The sequence below is a fragment of the Cherax quadricarinatus genome, chromosome 98 (genome assembly GCF_038502225.1).
Source record: "Cherax quadricarinatus isolate ZL_2023a chromosome 98, ASM3850222v1, whole genome shotgun sequence".
Classification (NCBI taxonomy): Eukaryota; Metazoa; Arthropoda; class Malacostraca; order Decapoda; family Parastacidae; genus Cherax; species Cherax quadricarinatus.
Window position 1 is genome coordinate 7,944,317 of NC_091389.1, and position 25,259 is coordinate 7,969,575.

At 39.7% G+C, this 25,259-nt stretch overlaps 1 protein-coding gene across 1 annotated transcript in view; it reads left to right on the forward strand.

Moving 5' to 3' along the window:
* The window catches only part of PpD3 (protein phosphatase D3), a gene marked incomplete at its 5' end in the record, with an annotated part of 87,486 nt that extends 62,227 nt beyond the window's left edge, over positions 1 to 25,259 (forward strand). The window contains 1 exon segment of the mRNA XM_070105293.1: positions 1,393 to 25,259. Within this exon segment, the coding sequence (XP_069961394.1) occupies positions 1,393 to 1,452 (60 nt within the window).

The window sequence follows — 25,259 nt, forward strand, 5'->3', positions numbered from 1 at the left end:
ACTGGGAAATAATTCCCCTCTTTCCTACATACTCTTAACTTGAGCCTCACTATCCTTGTAAAAACTCTTCACTGCTTTCAGTAACCTACCTCCTACACCATACACTTGCAACATCTGCCACATTGCCCCCCTATCCACCCTGTCACACGCCTTTTCCAAATCCATAAATGCCACAAAGACTTCTTTAGCCTTATCTAAATACTGTTCACTTATATGTTTCACTGTAAACACCTGGTCCACACACCTCCTACCTTTCCTAAAGCCTCCTTGTTCATCTGCTATCCTATTCTCTGTCTTACTCTTAATTCTTTCAATAATAACTCTACCATACACTTTACCAGGTATACTCAACAGACTTATCCCCCTATAATTTTTGCACTCTCTTTTATCCCCTTTGCCTTTATACAAAGAACTATGCATGCTCTCTGCCAATCCCTAGGTACCTTACCCTCTTCCATACATTTATTAATGTAATAATAATAATACATAATAAATGTATTATTATTATTATTACATTAAATATATACAGCCTTTCCTCATTTAGCGACGTACTCGTTTACCAATGCCTCAGACTAACGATGGGCTCTGACCAGTATTCATACATAAATAATGTATATTAGAGCGGATTTCCTCTATTCTGTTCATTACAATATACAGTACACTGCTGTATAAACATTTAAAAACATACCAGAAATGTTATAAATGGTACAAAGGTGACATTAAAACAATATCAGAGATGGTTGACACAAACCCACTACCATTATAGTATGCTCCTCACTTAGTGACGAATTCATTTAACAACGTGGTCGTTAAGTGAGGAGAGGCTGTAGTGCAATTAGTTACATATGAAACAGAAAAAGAGCATCCAAAATTTAATTACTTGAACATTGTCACATTCTGTTCAATTTTGGGTGTCCATTTTTAATCATGAAAAATAACTGAACTATAGAGAGAAGCTCTACAAGACAGCTTAATGTATTACTATTAATATTATTATTAATACACCTACCATCCGACTTACGACCTGCTCGACTTACGACCTGCTCGACTTACGACCTGCTCGACTTACGACCACTCGACTTACGACCGTGTTTTTTATGCTAAATTTCTGGGAAATAAACCAGTATTTGAGTTGTAGACAGTGTTTATCCTAAACCTTACAGTATAAAATACAGTACTAACAACATAAAAAGTAAAGTAAAACATGAAATACCAAAATAAAACAATAAAATAAAGCCATTACAAAAATGTTTTGTTGATATTCAGTAGTAAAGTTCGACTTACAACCGGTTTCTCGGAACCGAACTCGGTCGTAAGTAGGATGGTAGGTGTATTATTATTATTATTTTAAGTACAGTAGATATAATTAATTTATTTTGTATTCCTTTCCAGCCTCATCCAGCAGTGAAGCCAATGGCATATGCAAATTCCATCTTGAGTTTGTTCAGTTAAGAGGAACTTTATGGGATGTAGTGCGTTAAGTCACACACTTGTGGGATGCAAGATAAAAGTCCCAACCTTGTGTACGATATAGCCTGCAAAATTCACTTTCCTGTGCACATGTAAGCCACACTGATGATTCACATACATGATTACAAGAGTGTATACACTCTCAAATCTGTGCCTTCTGGTTGACTACAAGTGTACCAGTGTGATCCCCCGTACGGTGCGAGATGAGATAACGTACACGAGGATATGATTTTGGAGTCTGGCCATTGGAACTAGACTAGATATCACAGTCCTCACCCAAGATGTAGAGTTATATTGTATACCTCATCTCTAGGGTCCTCCTCATTTGTGCCATTATTTGCCTAATTAATTTCTGTTTTAGTTCCACATTTGTACGGCTAAAAAATTTTATCCCAGTTTTATCGTCCCTGGTTATCAGGATGCCCCATATTATCAAAGCATTTTCTATTGTGATAAATGTCTGTGTATTCAGATATTTTTTTTTTTTGTACTCTGTGCTCCTAATTTTAGTAATTATCATTATATATATACATATTTATAATTTTTGCATTTCTGAATTTGATTTAGACAATCTTTTAAAGATTATAATGATTCTTTTTTGTAAAGCCTGATTAGTATAAGTTTTTTTTTTTTAACTCAAAAATGAACTATACAAGCTCATATTTTCCGTTCTAAACATTATTGCAATTTGTTCATGTATATTGTTCATGTTCACTCGTGCTTCATCAGTTGACAGTCTTATTTTCATGATTATACTTTTGAACATAAATGTACAGTATTTTTTGTGGGTCTTCAAAGCTCCTTAAACCTTTCAGAACCTTTGAATCATTGTAGGAAATACTTGCTCATACACATGTAGATACAATATTTCATATATTTTTTTAAAGTGACCATCCCCATGTGCTTGAGTCGTGTGTGGGCCCCCACACCCTGGTGATGCTCCAGCTCTTGTGCCACAGTGTGATTCACTTCTTCTCTCCCAGATTTTAGAACCATCGCTGCTTTGTAATACTTAATTATTCACTCATTATACGTAATACTGTGTCCCGACTTCACTCATTACACCTAGTACTGTGTCCCAGTCGTTACACCTAGCACTGTGTCCCAGTCGTTACACCTAGCACTGTGTCCCAGTCGTTACACCTAGCACTGTGTCCCAGTCGTTACACCTAGCACTGTGTCCCAGTCATTACACCTAGCACTGTGTCCCAGTCATTACACCTAGCACTGTGTCCCAGTCATTACACCTAGCACTGTGTCCCAGTCATTACACCTAGCACTGTGTCCCAGTCATTACACCTAGCACTGTGTCCCAGTCATTACACCTAGCACTGTGTCCCAGTCATTACACCTAGCACTGTGTCCCAGTCATTACACCTAGCACTGTGTCCCAGTCATTACACCTAGCACTGTGTCCCAGTCATTACACCTAGCACTGTGTCCCAGTCATTACACCTAGCACTGTGTCCCAGTCATTGCACCTAGCACTGTGTCCCAGTCATTACACCTAGCACTGTGTCCCAGTCATTACACCTAGCACTGTGTCCCAGTCATTACACCTAGCACTGTGTCCCAGTCATTACACCTAGCACTATGTCCCAGTCTTTGACACCCATCCTCTTTTTTTTTTTCTCCGAGTCCTAGAAAAAATTTTGTTTTGCCATTTTTCCTTTAATGTTCTAGCTTTTTTTCCTTATTGTCCCAGCTATTATTTCCCAGTGCTTTGTCTTGTCATGTTTTAGTCCATAGTCCTCTCAGCGCTTCATAGTCTTCAGAGCTCAGTATTTTCTCATAATGTCCTGATCTTCATATCCACATAACTCTGCTTACAAATGTCCTATTCCCCACATCCTCACATCCTTGCCTTTGTGCCTCATCCCTGGTTCTCAAGGCAGAAGTGTCTCTGCAGGTAGGAAATTTTTCTTCACCACCACATTGGACGCTGCAGGTGATGTGAGGTATGTGTTCACGTCCCAGTAACACAAGTACAGTAAGGCCTTCACTTACAAATACGCAGGTGTATAATATCATTATTGTAGGAGCAAGGGGCTAGTAACTCCTTCTTCTGTATACATTACTAAATTTAAAAAGAAGAAATCGCATTTTTCTTTTTAGGTCACCCTGCCTCAGTGGGATATGGCCGGTTTGATGAAAAAAATCATTATTGTATATAATATTATTATTATACACAATACAGAAGGCCCCCAATGTGTTTGAAGACTTCTGTATTATGATATTATATGTAATTCAGGAGGTCCCTGATGTGTTCGTAAGTCGTGGACTTAATGTATGGGCACTGTATTGTCTATCAGGGAAAATTGCTTGGGTAGAAGGCGATCTCTTTCTGATTTGGTGAGGTAAAGCGACTATGGTAAACATTACGAAAAAAATATGATAAGAATTGGATTCAGTTCACAAATAATGCTCATGACTTAGGCAAGAAACCCCATGAGGAGGTTTCAGTCCATCCTGGTTCATTGTCAATTTACAACTGAGTTTTAGACTTACGGTTGTAACTAAACGTGAGTGTTTTGTGAGCTATTCCAGCCATGGTACTGTGACTTTTTATTCACAATTGTTCCACAGCCATGGGATTATAACTTCTTATTCCCAATTGTTCCAGCCATGGTATTGTAGATTTTTACTCCCAGTTGTTCCAACCATGGTATTGTAACTTTATTCCCAGTTGTTCCAGCCATGGTATTGTGACTATTCCCAATTGTTCCAGCCATTGTATTGTGACTTCCCAATTGTTCCAGCCATGGTATTGTGACTATTCCCGATTGGATTCAGGCTTCAAAAATTTAACATTTGAGAGGCAAGACTTTCTGACGTGTATGGTAGAAAGTCACTATGTACAGAACTAACCACTAATTATAAACTAATTTCCTTCTAAGCAGAGCTTTAACTCTTAAACTGTCCAAACGTAGATCTATGTTTACGCTCGTAGCCCTCCGACCTTGATTTTCTTCATTTGAAAGCATGTAAAAAACGTAGATCTACATTCGGAGCGCTATGCAAGCGAATGTAGATCTACATTTGCACAGTTGAGGGGTTGACGAGTCAGTAATTGATGATAAAACTCAGCTTACAGTGTAATATTGTTTATAAACTTTGCTCTGCACATATTGTCTTCGTACCTGGTTTATAAGTAACTTGTATGTATAGTATTGAGGGTAAAGTAGATTGTAAACGTGCGATAAATAGACTGCGAAGGTGCAGTAGGTAGACTGCAAAGGTGCAGTAGGTAGACTGTGAAGGTACAGTAGGTAGACTGTGAAGGTGCAGTAGGTAGACTGTGAAGGTGCAGTAGATAGATCAGATATAACGAACACTTGAGGTTAAGGTATATTGACCCATACAGTGCAGCGTTTGCAAATATTTGAGTCCTAGCATTAAAAAAAAAATTTTTTTTCAAGGAGCAACACGTACCCCATGGATGTGATTTTTTCCCGTTTTTGCTGGAACTGCGACTCTTTAGGACACTCAGGTCAACCTATGTGACTCTTGTAAATCCAAGAAGTTGATAAAAAGGTATAATTTGTTCTTCTGTACAGAGACCAGTTTAACAAAGTACAGTAGATTTTTTAGAAAACGCTTGTATATAGTGCAATTTTATTTTTAAAGTGATTGAAAAATATGCATCAAAAATTGAATAGCACCTGGACGGTTTTCATAGTTTTGTTAGGTCTCAGTTAGTGTGAATAATGAATGTCGTGGACTGGATGCATTACACAAATAACCCGCACATAGAAGAGAGGAGCTTACGACGACGTTCCGGTCCGACTTGGACCATTTACAAAGTCACAATGTTACTTTGTAAATGGTCCAAGTCGGATCGAGATGTCATCGTAAGCTTCTCTCTTCTATGTGCAGGTTATTTGTGTATCATTTCAGTCACGGTATTGTGCCTTTTTGTTATTTACTGGACGCATTATTCAAATTATACGTAATTTTTACACCATTTGAAGAGTTTGGGGAAAACTAACATTAATTTTGCACTAATTAAGACTTAGCTATATAAGCTATACAATTTTGCATGCACTTTTTCAGTTGCATTTACAAAAAAAAAAAAAATCACTAGAGAGAGTTGACTGTATTCGATGTTTAACGATAGCTTACAGGGGACATTCTCATCCCTCTGGTGCCATTGTCAAATTTTCAGTATTTTCTTTTATCCCCCCAAACACCCTCCACCCCCAACCCCCTGATTACGTCCCTGCACCAGTAATTACAAACTTTACTTATAAGTGCAGAAACTTCACATTCCACCAGCTAAAATAATACAAAATAGCCCAACTTGGCAAAAGATAATCTCTCATAAACCAAGAAAAAAATCTGTATACAGCTATTGTATTCTGATTTTTCTTCTTTTATTATCAAAATTCAAATACAGTGGATCCCCGCCTTACGATATTATTTCATTCCAGAAGTATGTTCAGGTGCCAGTACTGACCGAATTTGTTCCCATAAGGAATATTGCGAAGTAGATTAGTCCATTTCAGACCCCCAAACATACACGTACAAACTTACATAAATACACTTACATAAATACACTAACATAATTGGGAGCTGATCGTAAACCAGGGGTCCACTGTACTATATTTTTTTATGCAGTTTGCAGACATTGTTTACATGTAATAAAATAACATCAGGCATAAAAGATAACCACAAATATGCGGTGCATTTCAGGCATTTTTTTTGCTATGTTAAAATGACTCGAAGAAGGAAACACTTTCACCATCATTTATTCAGTAGCTCTGATGAATGTAGAATGATAATATACAGAAATTTGCCCAGTGGTCTGCCAAAATTGATTTTACAGATTTCGTTGTAGACAGTTTTTATTACTCAGGTGAGACTGGATGTGGAAGACAAAAAATATTATTGGCTCTTTAGGAAAGGTTGAAATATTACTAGGAGAAGCATTTATCCTCTGATTTTATTCCGAGTTCCAAGAAGTAACAAACGAATATATAAATATCTCCATGGGGAAATAGAGAAGAATTCTTCCTCTGCAAGTCGTGCGTGTCATAAGAGGTGACTAAAATGCTGGCAGCAAGGTGCTAGTAACCATTTCTGTATAAGGTACTAAATGCTGGGAGCAAGGTGCTAGTAACACCTGTATAAATTACTAAATGCTGGGAGCAAGGTGCTAGTAACACCTGTATAAATTACTAAATGCCCGGAGCAAGGTGCTAATAAGACCTGTACAAATTACTAAATGCCTGGAGCAAGGTGCTAGTAACCCCAACTCTTGTATAAATTACTAAATGTAAAAAGAAGACAAAGTTTATAGTTTTCTTCTTTTTCTGGGCACCTTCCTCAGTGGGAGACGGCCGGCATATTGAAAAAAAATATGGATTGTATTATCCTGTGCGGTAATGATACTACTTCAGGAGCAAGGCTTAGGTCTACAGTAAGTCCTTAATTTACAAACATGTTGAGAATCTCCCGTATTATGTATAATATCACTATTGTGTATAATAATATCATATTTCGCAGCTTATAAAACACGACTTATAAAACTTGTTTTAGTTTTAATGGCTCGGCATTGGACATAACTGGGAGAGCTACAGCTTACCCCGCACCTCCAACTCATAGCTCCCATCACTGACCTTCAGTTTATAGGACGCAGGCTGGTTTTTGGAGACATTTTATGTAAAAAAAAAATGCGTCTAATAAGCCGGGAAATATGGTAATGTACAAGCAGTGTGTTGGGATAGCTCTGCCAGGCCAACCACCTGATGAAAGAGTTTTGAGAGAGCATCCTGTTGCCAGGTTGTCTGGAGCGAGAATGATGCAGATACAACTTCTGATGAACTCAGGTCTGGGTTGGAACTAAGCCCACTAGACAGCAGCACTAGGCCGAGCAGCCATGGCGCAAAACGAGACCCGACAGTGGCAAAACATATCCTTCCTGCAAATATGTCCGTCATCACTGGTTGAGATGTTAGTGCTGCTTTGGTGTAAATCCCCCAGTTACACACATTTACTCTCATGTGTAACCCACTTAATACTAGCCAAAATTTGACATCTTCTGAGCCACAGTACCAACATGCGTGAAAGAAGGTCATCCCTTGTGCTATATATATTGTTTGCTTTACACGTAGCTAATTTGCTCAAAAATGGGAAGACGACTTGAAACTTGTGGACCTCTTGTATACTGTAACGTGTGTGAATTTGTCCTATCTTTATTTTTATTAACACATTGGCCATCTCCCACCAAGGCAGGTGGACCAAAAAAGAAAAACTTCCATCATCATTCACTCCATCACTTTCTTGCCAGAGGTACACTTACACTACAGTTATATAACTGCAACATTAACACCCCTACTTCAAAGTGCAGACACTGTACTTTCCATCTCCAGGACTCTAGTCTGGCCTACCAGTTTCCATGAATCCCTTCATAATTGTTACCGTGCTCACACTCCAACAGCACATCAAGTCCTAAAAACCATTTGTCTCTATTCGCCCCTTGCACACAAAATCTTTACTCCCTCCAACCTTTCCTAGGCCGACCCCTACCCTGCCTTCCCTCCACTACAGATTTATACACTCTTGAAGTCATTCTATTTTGTTCCACCATCTCTACATGTCCTAACCATCTCAATAACCCCTCCTCAGCCCTCTGGATAATAGTTTTGGTAATCCCACACCTCCACCTAATCTCCAAACTACGGATTCTCTGCATTATATTCACACCACACATTGCCCTCAGACATGACATCTCCACTGCCTCCAGCCTTCTCCTTGTTGCAACATTCATCACCCATGTTTCACACCCATATAAGAGTGTTGGTATAACTATACTCTCATACATTTCCCTCTTTGCTTTCATGGATAAAGTTCTTTGTCTCCACAGACTCTTCAGTGCACCACTCACCTTGTTCCCCCCGTCACTTCTATGATTCACCTCATCTTTCATAGACCCATCTGCTGACACGTCCACTCCCAAATACTATCTGAAAACATTCACCTTCTCCATACTCTCTCCCACCAATCTGATATTCAATCTTCTGTCACCTAATTTTTTTGTTATCCTCATAACCTTACTCTTTCCTACATTCACTTTTACATACACCTCTCTGCTTATATAAAGTGAGAGATACACACCAAGTATATATGACTTGAGAAATATGTACCTTTTAGTGTACATGCTTGGAGAGATACACATCTCTCAGTGTATACAGTTAGATATAGACACATACAGCTCATGGTGTATATACAATGAGAGATATACAGCTCTTAGTCTATTGGTATTATATTATGCTCCTTAGGCAGAGTTGATAGCCAAACTGCCTTGAAAAATACATCCTTTTAACACTTAACAATATTCTCTTATGATGCTAATGGGGGACATACCACTGACAAGTAGTGAAGAAGATGATATCTGTAATGAAGCCCTTTATTGGAACACATTTTATTCATGGGTGAAATATGCCAGTAGAGAATGTCACTGCATTTAGTGCCTTTATCACCAGAGCTCTTGTGTGTATTAATAAATACATGTACACCTACTATCTGACTTACGACCTGCTCAACTTACGACCACTCGACTTACAACCGTGTTTTTTATGCCAAATTTCTGGGAAATAAACAAGTACAGTGGACCCCCGGTTAACGATATTTTTTCACTCCATAAGTATGTTCAGGTGCCAGTACTGACCGAATTTATTCCCATAAGGAATATTGTGAAGTAGATTATTCCTTTCAGACCCCCAAACATACACGTACAAACGCACTTACATAAATACACTAACATAATTGGTCGCATTCGGAGGTAATCGTTATGCGGGGGTCCACTGTATTTGTGTTGTACACAGTGTTTATCCTAAACCTTACAGTATAAAATACAGTACTAACAACATAAAAAGTAAAGTAAAACATGAAATACCAAAATAAAACAATAAAATAAAGTCATTACAAAAATGTTTTGTTGATATTCAATAGTAAAGTTCGACTTACGACCATTTCGACTTACGACCGGTTTCTCGGAACAGAACTCGGTCGTAAGTCGGATGGTAGGTGTATGTAGTGGACCCCCGGTTAACGATATTTTTTCACTCCAGAAGTATGTTCAGGTGCCAGTACTGACCGAATTTATTCCCATAAGGAATATTGTGAAGTAGATTAGTCCATTTCAGACCCCCAAACATACACGTACAAACGCACTTACATAAATACACTTGAATAATTGGTCGCATTCGGAAGTAATCGTTATGCGGGGGTCCACTGTATATTCTTTCAACACACCGGCCATATCCCACAGAAGCAGAATGGCTCAAAAAAAAAAAAAAAAAAAGTTTCTCATTTTAACTTTAGTAATGTGTAAAGGCATTTAGTAAGTTATTCAGGTGATACTATCACCTTGCTGCCAGCATTTTAGTTACTTCTTACGACACACATGGCTCACAGAGGAGGGATTCTAACCTACTTTCCCATGGAGATGTGAATTAACAGGTCCTCCTCAATTTGCAATGGGGTTCAAAATACAGTGGACCCCCGGTTAACGATATTTTTTCACTCCGGAAGTATGTTCAGGTGCCAGTACTGACCGAATTTTTTCCCATAAGGAATATTGTGAAGTAGATTAGTCCATTTCAGACCCCCAAACATACACATACAAACGCACTTACATAATTGGTCGCATTGGGAGGTGATCGTTATGCGGGGGTCCACTGTATTGTAAATCAAATATGAATTTGATATGATAAATAAATAAATGTCTCATTTTTCACCAAAACAAACTTGGCAACCTAACTGTATTAAAATAACGTAACTTAATAGTTATTTTCATATAGTCGGACTTGAGTCCTGGAAATGGGAAGTACAATGCCTGCACTTTAAAGGAGGGGTTTGGGATATTGGCAGTTTGGAGGGATATGTTGTGTATCTTTATACGTATATGCTTCTAAGCTGTTGTGTTCTGAGCACCTCTGCAAAAGCAGTGATAATGTGCGAGTGTGGTGAAAGTGTTGAATGATGATGAAAGTATTTTCTTTTTGGGGATTTTCTTTCTTTTTTGGGTCACCCTGCCTCGGTGGGAGACGACCGACTTGTTGAAAAAAAAAAAAAAAAAAAACTTAATCCTACACAGCCTATCCTAGCTCAGCCAAAATTTAGTCAGGATTACTTCACACTAATGAAACAATTTTGTAATACAGTGGACCCCGCTTTACGATCAGCTCCCAATGCGACCAATTATGTAAGTGTATTTATGTAAGTGCGTTTGTACGTGTATGTTTGGGGGTCTGAAATGGACTAATCTAATTCACAATATTCCTTATGGGAACAAATTCAGTCAGTACTGACACCTGAACATACTTCTGGAATGAAATAATATCGTAAACCGAGGGTCCACTATATTAACCCTGATGTAAAGACTGTTTTACGTTGAATTATTGCAAGAATGAACTTACACCTTTGTGTAGTAAAACAATGGTTGTTTTGTAGGCTTAGTTTGAAGTGATTATTATTCTAATGTAGCGGAGAGGATATATACGCTGAGAGATGTACAGTGGACCCCCGCATAACGATCACCTCTGAATGCGACCAATTATGTAAGTGTATTTATGTAAGTGCGTTTGTATGTGTATGTTTGGGGGTCTGAAATGGACTAATCTACTTCTCAATATTCCTTGTGGGAACAAATTCGGTCAGTACTGGCACCTGAACATACTTCTGGAGTGAAAAAATATCGTTAACCGGGGGTCCACTGTATTTCTTTCACGTATATATGCTGAGAGATTAATCGTTGTTTTAGGTATTAACGTATCGGTATTCTTGTTTGGTGGTGAAAAGTTACATGCTGGTTTAATGACCCTAGTGTAGTCAATAAGCTTTAAACCTCGTTAACCATCTGCATTTAAGGGGAAGTGCTAAACCTGTAGGGGTCATGTAGTGCCTTGGGAATGGGAAGGAATTAGGTTCAATGTAGGGGACAAGTTCAGTGGTCTTGCTTGCAAATTGTGCCATGAAACACCATTAATGGTAGGTTCCTTGATGCTGACGAGGAGCTCTCGGTCCAAGGAACTGGACCTGTGCTCCAGTTCCTCAAATCAAGCTGGAATGCCTTCCATTACCTGAGGTCGATATAGTGCTTCCCCTAACCCCCCACCCTGTGAATGTACTCTGCCTTGAGAAGCACCATGTAGAGTACTGTACTGAGCTGGAAGCACTTCCGTACTCCATGAGATTGAGTATTTAAAATCGTGGAGATAATTTTGCTTTTATTAATATTGTATGGGAAATAACTGTCTTTGTTACTGCAGTCTACAGATGACCGTTTTAACTCACGAAATTATAATAACACGATTGCAAACAGACCGGGGAACGGGTGAAGTTTGAACCCACGGTGAGGTGAGTTTGAAAACTCCAGGCCAGATGAATCTCCCACATTGGTGGGAAATTCATCTGTAAGAAGTTGCACTTGTGGTCACAGTGGTGGCCCATGCCAACCTGCCTATAGTGTATAGAAATACATGTATACCTAGTTGTATGAATCTTATTAGAGCCAGCTAGCCCATTGGTTAACACACTGACCTGTCAGTTTTACAACTCACTGGCCATAGGTTCGAACCCCATACCAAGTCTATGGTTTATAACTGTTTATATTACTACAATAATAAATTAGTTTTTTATCATGTTACTATGGTGATAATTTTTATTACGACAGTGTAGAGATTATTGTGGGGATAAGTTTTTTTATCACAGTATGGAGATATGTTCACTTATACATCATGCACTGTACAGGTTATCAGCCTTTTATTTTATTTTTTTTTATTTGATACAACTTTCCACCTGAACTCATCTTTCTTATAAAGCTCCGCTATATAGCGATAGTTATTGTAATGCGATTGAGAAAGATACAGCGAACCCTCCGTTTAATGGAAAATGCGAAATGCAGTCCGCTGGGTTGAAAGGTTTAGAAACAGCGGACAGAGAGTCCTGTGGTCGTAGAATTGTTCATTGTTGTTAGTCACAACAATCTCTCTTCTGTCCACCATGATTGTCATTACTGGCCACCTGCTTCCCACAGTTAATACATTAAATACAGCATTTACTGTACATCCAAAATTTAATACCATGTATTTATGGAAGCCTTTCTGTCTGCTATTCAATTATTGATGAACATTTTTGGTCACATTTACAAAACTGCACAATATAGAGGATGCTGAGTAAATATTTCACAGTGATCCAGCACCATTGTAGGGGATACACAGTAAATATTTCACAGTGATCCAGCACCAGTGTAGGGGTTGCAGAGTATATATTTCACAGTGATCCAGCACTAGTGTTGGGGATACACAGTAAATATTTCACAGTGATCAAGCACCAGTGTAGGGGATACACAGTAAATATTTCACAGTGATCCAGCACCAGTGTAGGGGATACAGAGTATATATTTCACAGTGATCTAGCACCAGTGTAGGGGATACATAGTAAATATTTCACAGTGATCCAGCACCAGTTTAAAACACTCGTCGACATCATCAGTCATATGGACACATTTCCAATTTCTATTGATTAGCAACTTTTCACGTGAACTCGTGTCTAAGCGTGTCCTCCAGTTAGGTCGTGCATTTCCTCTGCATGTCCCTCAGATCCAACACGATACAATATATATTTGTATTTTTGATTAAGTTAATATAATTACTAGCATTTAACTATAATTAAATGACAATTTTTTTAATTATTATTATTATTATTATTATTATTGTCATTGTTATTAATAATTACATTTCAACACGTCGGCTGTCTCCCACATCATTATTATTTATTATTGTCATTATTATTATTATTGCCATTATTAATTATCATTATTATTACTTTTATCATTATTATTTTAAGTATTACAGGTATTATTATTATAATGATTATTATGGGGGAACACTAGACCCATAGGGCTCGTACAGCACCTGGGTACTAAGAGGCAATCAGATTAACTTGAATATTAGTGAGGAACATGTTCAATTCCTTAGATCAAGAGCCCCTCATTAGCATTTTGGCATCTCCAGGATGGAGGTCGGTAGGAGAAGTTTACTATGATTACATGTATGGTTATATTATTATTATAAAGCTAAGTGCTAAACCTGCAAGGGCGTATGGTTATACCTCAGAGCATGGGTTCCCTAGAGGTAATTTGGGGTCCCCTGAAGAAGCCAGTGTTTTAGTCCAAAGGTTACTAGCAGCTTTGCAGCAAGCACTGTGTCTCCAGCCAGCGCTTGGCACCATCAGGTCCTGTCCCTGACAAACATTCACGAGTTGAGAAATTTGTTTGGAGGCTTAAGAGAAGTCCTCATGCTCGAGGTCTGGCACCATTGGCTGAGTGTGTGCACTGTCCCTGAACTCTAAAGAAGTTAGACACCATTTCCTTAGTGTTTGGTTTCTTCCAGATGATAAGCAGATTAGAAACCATTGGTTCAGTGTGTTTGGTTTCTCTCCAACACTAAACAGACTGGAAACCTTTGCGTTAGTGTTGTTTTTTTTTCCAAACACTGACAGAGCACAAGCTGAGTGTCAATTAATCAGATGTTTTAACCCTTAAACTGTCCAAACGTAGATATATGTCGGATTTTGCATGCTGTCTTATGTAAAAAAAACGTAGATCTACAATCGGAGCACTACGCATGTCAGCGTAGATCTACGTTTGGACAGTTTAATGGTTAAATCTTACTGCTTCTTGTTTCAGACATGGTAACAATCAGTGTATCTTACAACACATGTTACTTGTGTTCTCTCAGTTATTTAATATACAGTTGTTGGTGTACAAGTGTTCAAATGACTGATTAGGAATGACAGGAGACTGTCTTTCTTACAAGAGACTGTCTTCACATAATATCTTGTAAAGATTGTCTCTTACAATAGACTGTCTTCACATAATATCTTGTAAAGATTGTCTCTTACAAGAGACTGTCTTCACATAATATCTTGTAAAGATTGTCTCTTACACAAATAACAAAAACATCGTCATAAGTTCGTCCCCTATGTGTGGGTTATTTGTGTATTGTTGCAGTCAGGGTATTGTGCCTTGTTATTCAAGGGTGTATCTGTGTATAATATATAGTGAGTATATATACTATGCAGAGGTATTCTTAATACCCGGTACAATTAGCAGAAAGACCATTGTACATAGTGGGGATATTTCGTACACAATTGTTCATTTCATTCGTGTATCCGTAAATCAAGAAATTTTAAGTTAACATTAGCATTAGCAAATTTTATGTAAAGTAAAAGGACACAAGTGCAACTAATGTGACATTTTATTGTGGCAATGTTTTGCTCTCCAGGAGCTTTGTCAAGCCTTGATAAAGGCTTGATCAAGGCTTTATCGAGCCTTGATAAAGGCTTGATAAAGCTCCTGGAGAGTGAAACGTTGCCACAATAAAATTTCACATTAGTTGCACTTGTGTCCTTTTACTTTACATATTGCCGGTAATTCTACCAACTTTATTATAGCAAATTTTAGGTCAGCACGTCTTTGTTTAGGTACAACACGGTGGGTGACGGTGAATGCTGGGACAATGCCAGTTTTTTCGATATCAATATTCACTTTTAGGCTGATGCCAGTACCTTAGAAAATGACCAGTACTAGTCTAGATACCATCAAAACTGATTTACTGGCACTAGTACCAATCCTGATTCCATCAAAATTGACTTACTGGTACCAGTACCAGACTTGTTATCCTCAAAACTGAATTCCTGGTACCAATATCAGTCCTGACACCATGAAAATTGATCAATATTGGTACCATTACCTGATACCTTCAAAACTGACTGATACCAGTACCAATACCAGTCCTGATACCATCAAAATTAGCTAACACCAATACAGATACCATCAGAATTAACCAGTAACCACCGATACTTGAACCGATTCCATTTGACACACCTCTATTGAGGTTGTACTCTCCCACCTTCACCTAACTCTTCAAACACAAACTATCAACACAGTATTCGCACTGACCGAATTGACCCAATCACGTATAGTAACCTCTTTGAAAATGATAATTACATTGAATCTTTTTTTTTCTGCTTTGTAAAATAGATTGGTGCATGTCTGCTCACCAGAGAACTATGATGTGTGTATTGTGTGAGCTGCTTACCAGTGATGATTGCCAGTGGCATTGTAAAGGGGGAGGCCGCCCCGGGTGACACCATTTAGGGGTTGACACCAAAGATTCAACCCCGAGTGACACCAACCCTAGCAATGCCACTGGAGAGAATGGTTTCCCATTCTCTCTGGTATGACACTGTTAGTCGAGGCAGTTAGGTTAGGCAAGGTATGTCAGGAAACAGGATGAGTGTTTCCCGATGCAGGTCTTAGTTATATCATGACCTGCAGCTGGAGCTTTTGGTCATTTAACTGAGGCCTTCCACTGGCTTACTGGTCCACCTCTTTAAAAATTGTGATTATAAGAGGCAATGTCACGGCTACCAGTCATCGGTGATGAAACACTGACTTTCGTTTCCACTGCTGGCTGACAATATACAGTGGAACCTCAAAAATCGAACTTAATCCATTCCAGGAGCTAGTTCTAAATTCGAAAAGTCTGAAATTCGAAGCAATATTTCCCATGAGAAATAATGGAAATACAATTAATCCGTTCCAGAAACCCGAAAATATTCACACAAAAAATACATTTTATAGAGATTAATTACAGTTTTACCTACAACAAATACTATAGTTTTTAATTATGTATAGTAATACACCTACCATCCGACTTACGACCAAGTTCGGTTCCGAGAAACCGGTCGTAAGTCGAAATGGCCGTAAGTCGAACTTTACTACTGAATATCAACATCACATTTTTGTAATGACTTTATTTTATTGTTTTATTTTGGTATTTCATGTTTTACTTTACTTTTTATGTTGTTAGTACTGTATTTTATACTGTAAGGTTTAGGATAAACACTGTGTACAACACAAATAGTTGTTTATTTCCCAGAAATTTGGCATAAACAACACTGTCGTAAGTCGAGTGGTCGTAAGTCGAGCAGGTCGTAAGTCGGATGGTAGGTGTACATATAAAATAACATTTTTACTTACCTTTATTGAAGATTGGTGATGGCATCTGGAAGATAGGGAGGAGGAGAGAGGGAGTTGGGGTTAGTGTTTGGAAGGAGAATCCCCCTCCATGAGGACTTCAGGTAAAGCCCTCTCTGGGGTTACTTCCCTTCTCTGTCTTTTAATGCCACTAGGACCAGCTTGAGAGTCACTGGACCCCTGTCTCACAAAATAACTGTCCACAGTCCTCTGTTTCTGGCACCTCTTTAACATTTCCCTAAAATGGGACATGGTTCTGTCACTGAACTTGTTGCAAAGATGGCTTGTTTCAGCTTGCTCAGGGTGGTACTTCTGCACAAACATTTGGACATCATTCCACTTGGCACAAATCTCCGTAATCTTTGAAGAAGGCACCTCATCCACTCCCTCTTCCTCCTCCTCTGAAGCAAGTTCCTCAGCTGTGGTCTGATACTGCTCCAGATGAAGCTCTTGCTGGCCTTAAATTCACTATCAGCACTGGTTCCAGGAGTTTTCTGTACCAGATCGGCATGCAACTTCCTTGCTTTTTCACAAATAATCGTCTCTGAAACGCTATCACCTGCCATCTCTTTATCCTTGATCCACACCAGCAACAACTTCTCAACCTCTTCAACTATTTGTGGTCTTTTTTTGGTTAGCATATTAACACCTTTCACAACATCGGCTTCCTTGATTTGTTCTTTCTTTGCCAGATAGAACCGATGGTCGACTTCTTTTTCCCATACATCCTGGCAAGCTCAACAAGTCTCACACCACTCTCATACTTCTGTATTATTTCCTTCTTCACATCTATGGTGTTTCTCACTTTCTTTACCACAGGGGTACCACTAGCAAGTTTCTTTGGCCCCATGGCAGCTTATTTCACAGTCCCACAAGCACTAAACACAACGAAATAATCGTAAAATGTGTGAATGAGAGCGCAGTTTAGTGTTCACTCAAGCATAAACAAAGCTAGATTGCTCACGGCACCTGCGCGGGGACGCGGACAGAGCGGGCGGTAGACAGAACCCATACCCGGCGGTCCAAAAATAGGGGTGCGTTCGATAATAGGGACACAGTTTGTCCAAAAAAATGGTCCTATTTTCGAAACGTTCGATATGTGATACGTTTGATTTTTGAGGTTCCACTGTAGTACAAAAAACCTATACACATGATTATGTGCAAAGTGTGGCTAGTTCATGGTACAAGTTGGACCAAAACATCGTCATAAGTTTGTCTCATGTGCGGGTTATTTGTGTATTGTTCCAGTGACTGTATTGTGACTTTATTTTTTAAATATATTACTGTTTTTATTAACACATCAGCTGTCTCCCACCAAGGCAGGGTGGCCTGAAAAAGAAAAACTTTCAAAATTCACTCCTTCACTATCTTGCCAGAGGTGCACTTGCACTAGTTATAAAACTGCAACATTAACATCCCTTCATTGCCAAAGCAATGATAGGTTTCTGTACTATACCATGTATGAGGTAGCGGTCAGAATTATAGATAGTGTTGAATCAGCGATGTTATGGCAGCCATGACTATCCTGAGTGACAGTCATACTATATACTTAGCATCGAGAGTACTGCAGATATCCAACTTACAAAACAAATTTTTTAAAGGCTATGAGGCATAGGATAGTTATGTGATGTGACAAACCACGGTACAGGTGGGGATTGATCTCGGGGTGAGTCGTAAAACTCCCGACCGACGCGTTAGCCACCGGGCCAGCTGGCTACAATAAGATTCATCCAATTAGTGTTTATACACCATGGGGAGATTAGCATGGGCACCACTGTGACCACATTTGTGGTCACAGTGGTACCCATGCCCTATGGTGTATATGAAAATATACATCAGATGAATCTTATTGTAGCCAGCTGGCCCAGTGGCTAACATATTGGTCTGGAATTTTACAATTCACTCACTACGAGTTCAATCCCCGCCCATACCATGGTTTGTTTGCAATCGTATCATTACGATTTCTTGAGTTATGTGACGTGCTCATACTGCTTACCGGCTGTTGTAAAAATGCTAATGGTTTATAGACATTAGTAACTTGGCTCCTTTCTGTACTTTTAATTACTAAGATTTAAATTAAGTGTATATACACTTGAGAAATACCGTCAGCTCTCTTATAAAGGTACACTTTACAGTGCAGTTTTTTGAAAATGTAACTGAAGAAGTGCATTCAAAATTGAATAGCATATACACCTACCATCCGACTTACGACCTGCTCGACTTACGACCACTCGACTTACGACCGTGTTTTTTATGCTAAATTTCTGGGAAATAAACAACTATTTGTGTTGTACACAGTGTTTATCCTAAACCTTACAGTATAAAATACAGTACTAACAGCATAAAAAGTAAAGTAAAACATGAAATACCAAAATAAAACAATAAAATAAAGTCATTACAATGTTTTGTTAATATTCAGTAGTAAAGTTCGACTTACGTCCATTTCGACTTATGACCGGTTTCTCGGAACCGAACTCGGTCGTAAGTCAGATGGTAGGTGTACTTTGAAGGCCTTTTTTTGTCACATAAAAAAAAAATTGCACTATATGGAGGAGGTGTGTAAGAGCTGACTATACACTTTCTTTATGCAATAAGATCACAGTAAACAGATATCACAATATGCAAAACAACCGCTGTGAAGAAATTGTGAACTTCCATGATTTTTCACAATATCAATTACCTTTGATTATGTGAGAAATCATGAAAACACTTGGATGTTCACTTGTTTTTCACAGTGGTTGTTTTACACACTTCTTTGTTTATATACTGTATTGTATATTCTTGTCCTTCGGTACTAGTAAGAATAGTGTATAATTACAAGCCTCTGCACTAGTAGTCTTGGGGACCTCAAGTAGCACACACGAGGCTCTGCTAGAATTATTGTTCAATCGTGTTATCTCTCCGACTACCTTTTATATTCACTACACAAATAGTATCCCACACATAGAGAAGAGAACTTTTGCTCATTTACAATTCACACTGACTTGTAAATGGATTTGGTTCGGTTACAAGTCACACTGTGACTTGTAAATTAACCAGGTCGGCCTGAAGCATCATCGTAAGTTCCTCTCTCCTATGTTCAGGTAATTTGTGTATTGTTCCAGTCACAGTATTGTGCCTTTTTGTTCTTCAACCTTCAGTGTTGTTCCATTCATCTTAGAGAATCACGTCTTAAGAGGCGCTCAAGTTTCCGTCTCATAATACAGTGGACCCCCGCATAACGATATTATTTCAATCCAGAAGTCTGTTTGCGTGCCGTTATAGACTGAATTTGTTCCCATAAGAAATATTGTGAATTAGATTAGTCCTTTTCAGACCCCTAAAAATACACCTACAAAAGCACTTACGAAAATAAACTTACATACATTAATTGATCGAGTTGGGAGCTGATCGTTATCCGGGGGTCCACTGTATGTTTATTTTTCCCCTATAAATAACCTTGTCCATAATTACTACCGCATTTGTTTTGTCTGCTTTCATAAGATGACATCTAGGCTCTTTCCTTAATTCATGGTATAACTTAACAGATCTTTGATGACAACACAATCGTCCTCAAAGATCTGTTAAGTTATACCATGAATTAAGGAAAGATCCTGGACTTCGCCTTACAAAAACAGACAAAGCAAATGTGATAATTATGGAGAAGGTAGATTATAATGGAAAAATAACATATTATTAGAAAACAGGGAACTGACATGCCATCTTAATACACTCTCTTGAGTGTTTCTTGGAGGGAAGCTGAAGCCTTCCATTACCTGGGTGTTGTATCTTCCCATCGTGTTTAACACTTCCAGATGCATAAAAAAAATTAAATATAGCTCTAGGAGATGTATTTTTAAACTGCCAGATACTTTGATATGCTTACCTTGCCTTCCTCTTCCTCCTCTAACTCCTCCTCCTACTCTTCTTCTGCTTCTTAAGCTGCTGCTGCTCCTACTACTACTACTACTACTGCTGCTGCTTCTCATCTTTCCTCCTCCTCCCCCTTCTACTCTTCCCTCCTCCTCCCCCTTCTCCTCTTCCCTCCTCCTCTCTCCTCATGATTCAGGTGCTACAACTGAGTCAGTTATCATCACTGTCATCAAATCAATATGTTCACCATTTTAGTGCCTCCTGGGACACGCTTCCTTCCCTGCCAGTCTATCCTTGTCTCCTGGGACACGCTTCCTTCCCTGCCAGTCTATCCTTGTCTCCTGGGACACGCTTCCTTCCCTGCCAGTCTATCCTTGTCTCCTGGGACACGCTTCCTTCCCTGCCAGTCTATCCTTGTCTCCTGGGACACCCTTCCCTGCCAGTCTATCCCTGCCTCCTGGGACACTGTTCCTTCCCTGCCAGTCTATCCCTGCCTCCTGGGACACTGTTCCTTCCCTGCCAGTCTATCCCTGCCTCCTGAGACACTGTTCCTTCCCTGCCAGTCTATCCCTGCCTCCTGGGACACTGTTCCTTCCCTGCCAGTCTATCCCTGCCTCCTGGGACACTGTTCCTTCCCTGCCAGTCTATCCCTGCCTCCTGGGACACTGTTCCTTCCCTGCCAGTCTATCCCTGCCTCCTGGGACACTGTTCCTTCCCTGCCAGTCTATCCCTGCCTCCTGGGACACTGTTCCTTCCCTGCCAGTCTATCCCTGCCTTCTGGGACACTGTTCCTTCCCTGCCAGTCTATCCCTGCCTTCTGGGACACTGTTCCTTCCCTGCCAGTCTATCCCTCCCTCCTGGGACACTGTTCCTTCCCTGCCAGTCTATCCCTGCCTCCTGGGACACTGTTCCTTCCCTGCCAGTCTATCCCTGCCTCCTGGGACACTGTTCCTTCCCTGCCAGTCTATCCCTGCCTCCTGCAGCTACTTCTACCCTACTCTACCACAGAAATAAAAGTATGAGAAACGAACTCTCATCTCAACACCTGTGTTTTATATCTTTTTATTTTCACAATACAGTGAACCCTCGATATAAAGTATAGAGGGATTGTCCGAACGTCTGTTAAATCAGAATAATGTTAAATATAGCAATAAAAATGAACTGAAGTACTTTACTGTACACTTAACCCGTAAACGGTCCTAACGTATATATACGTTTTTTCAACATCTGAAAGTACGTAAAAAAATGTAGATCTTTTTTGTTTTACATTTGAAAACATGTAAAAAAACTTTTATCTACATTTTTTTTTTATATATTTGAAAATATGTAAAAAAATAGTAGATCTACTTTTGTAGCTACGAATTTGAACATTGATCTGTTTGGACCGTTTAAGGGTTAATAAAGCACTTTGCACAATTTATAAATACAGTGGACCCCCGGTTAACGAACTTTTCTCATTCCAGTAGTATGTTCAGGTGCCAGTACTGACCGAATTTTTTCCCATAAGGAATATTGTGAAGTAGATTAGTCCATTTCAGACCCCCAAACATACACGTACAAACGCACTTACATAAATACACTTACATAATTGGTCGCATTTGGAGGTGATCGTTATGCGGGGGTCCACTGTATACTGCAATAAAGACTGAAAATAAGGAAGTGAAAGTACAACTTAATCAGTGGATTTTGCCCATAGTGTTAAAAGTCAGTTATATAGAGGGTTTACTGTACTATGATGTACTGTTCAAGAAATCAATAACTAAGTCTGATGGACAGTCGTTATTTAATATCATTCTGCCTTGTTCTTGAGATAGGCCTTAAGTTTGCTTCTAAAACTCTCATATCTGTGGTGATGGAATATTAGGTGTGTATGTGTAATCGCTACATTACATACATCACGTATCGGTTGTTCCGTCCCATGTGTGTATTGTTGTATGGCTGTGCTAGCATATCCTATCCTGTTTCCCACCACCTCAGCTTTGTGCAGTTTACAGGAGGGCCCTGCTTATACAGCAGGTTAGGTTCCTGGCTACTGCTGTACAGGAGGGCCCCGCTTATACAGCAGGTTAGGTTCCAGGCTACTGCTGTACAGGAGGACCCCACTTATACAGCAGGTTAGGTTCCTGGCTACTGCTGTACAGGAGGGCCTCACTTATACAGCAGGTTAGGTTCCAGGCTACTGCTGTACAGGAGGACCCCACTTATACAGCAGGTTAGGTTCCTGGCTACTGCTGTACAGGAGGACCCCACTTATACAGCAGGTTAGGTTCCTGGCTACTGCTGTACAGGAGGGCCCCACTTATACAGCAGGTTAGGTTCCTGGCTAGTGCTGTACAGGAGGACCCCACTTATACAGCAGGTTAGGTTCCAGGCTACTGCTGTACAGGAGGGCCCTGCTTATACAGCAGGTTAGGTTCCTGGCTACTGCTGTACAGGAGGACCCCACTTATACAGCAGGTTAGGTTCCAGGCTACTGCTGTACAGGAGGGCCTCACTTATACAGCAGGTTAGGTTCCTGGCTACTGCTGTACAGGAGGACCCCACTTATACAGCAGGTTAGGTTCCTGGCTACTGCTGTACAGGAGGACCCCACTTATACAGCAGGTTAGGTTCCTGGCTACTGCTGTACAGGAGGACCCCACTTATACAGCAGGTTAGGTTCCTGGCTACTGCTGTACAGGAGGACCCCACTTATACAGCAGGTTAGGTTCCTGGCTACTGCTGTACAGGAGGACCCCACTTATACAGCAGGTTAGGTTCCTGGCTACTGCTGTACAGGAGGACCCCACTTATACAGCAGGTTAGGTTCCTGGCTACTGCTGTACAGGAGGACCCCACTTATACAGCAGGTTAGGTTCCTGGCTACTGCTGTACAGGAGGACCCCACTTATACAGCAGGTTAGGTTCCTGGCTACTGCTGTACAGGAGGACCCCACTTATACAGCAGGTTAGGTTCCTGGCTACTGCTGTACAGGAGGACCCCACTTATACAGCAGGTTAGGTTCCTGGCTACTGCTGTACAGGAGGACCCCACTTATACAGCAGGTTAGGTTCCTGGCTACTGCTGTACAGGAGGGCCTCACTTATACAGCAGGTTAGGTTCCTGGCTACTGCTGTACAGGAGGGCCCCACTTATACAGCAGGTTAGGTTCCTGGCTACTGCTGTACAGGAGGGCCCCACTTATACAGCAGGTTAGGTTCCTGGCTACTGCTGTACAGGAGGGCCCCACTTATACAGCAGGTTAGGTTCCTGGCTACTGCTGTACAGGAGGGCCCCACTTATACAGCAGGTTAGGTTCCTGGCTACTGCTGTACAGGAGGGCCCCACTTATACAGCAAGTTAAGTTCCAAGCTTATAGTGAATGCCGAATATATTTATTGTAGAAAGTCTGAGTTCTTGAGTCCTGGTCCATGATCCTTTTGTGTTGTGTTGCTACACACGTCTGCCAACTGTACTGTGTTATGTATCGGTGGATTTCTGATTGTGTGCATATGGGAGTTTTGTTTATGTTTCACTCGACTTTTAAAGTTGTCTTTATTACATATTTGTGATTGAGCATCTGAAACCCAACCAGGGAATGAGTGGGGTTTGAACTCATGGCAAGTGAGTCTTAAAACTCCCTCACCATGGGTTCAAACCCCCCCTCATTTCATAGTTTGTAATCGTACTATTATGATTTCGTGCATCCAGTTTACGTAACCAGCTATGACTTTTCTGTTTAAACTTAAGCTGACCCTCTGTGCTTTTACCCTCCTAAGTCAGCACCTCTACCAAGCAGCTCTGAACAACCACCGCAGTTAACAATTTCTGTGAACCTAATAATAATGGCCAAATAAAAATTACATTCGATTTTGAAAAAGAAGTAGATCTTCATAACTTGAGGTGATGTCCGTCAGGCGCCTGCTGAATAGGGTACACTTGAAATATTCTGGCAAAACACCTACTGTATATAGTTGAAAACATTCTCACAGCTTGAAAATGATGTATAAAAATAATGTCATCAGTTTTTCTGTTAAATCATACATATTATTTATAGAAACAATTACATACATACTCAGCTGAAAATGGAAATTTGGAAAATAGAAAATTGTATATAACTTCCCTCTGGAAAGGGGCATTGGATTAACTTATTTGTAGAAAGCAGCAATGGATTAAATTCCTTGTGGAAAGCAGCAATGGATTAAATTCCTTGTGGAAAGCAGCAATGGATTAAATTCCTTGTGGAAAGGGACATTGAATTTTACAGTGGAAGTGTCTGAGACCTTTGTGTCTGTGTGCGTGGAAATGCTGCTACAGTGAAGCAAATTAACTTACCTTACCCAGGGACGGCCAACCTCAGAACCTCCAGAGAGTTATGCCGAGTGTTCCGAAATGCCGAACACTTGAAACTGAAACACCTTTAATGTAGATCGTTATTCATTCTCTATGTTTATAAGTTTTCCAGGTGCTCTGTACTATTATTAATATCTACCTCTCATTTGTTTTTTGTTTAATTATAGGTCATTACTAGCAAAGATTATAGTACAATGTTGACATAGGCACTAAGGATACAGTTGTTTCTCAGTGCATCTTGATTTCTTCCTTAAAAATGAGAAATATATTTATTGTTAGTTAAAGTGAGTCCAAGTTTATGTCATACAATGACGCCACCTGAGTTACTGTTAGAATTGATGTAATTGAAATATCTAGTTAAAGGTAATCTTTATTATGTATACTAAAAGTGTGATTCATCTGAGCTTAAGAAGACAATACTAAATAATTTCAAATTTGTACAAGATTTGTACCTCCTCGCTGAATGACTTGACTTTTATTTCAACATTAACAAAAATGCTAAACTCTTCCGAGGGGCGCGACCACTCAGTGAGCTCAATTAAATATATTAGTAAC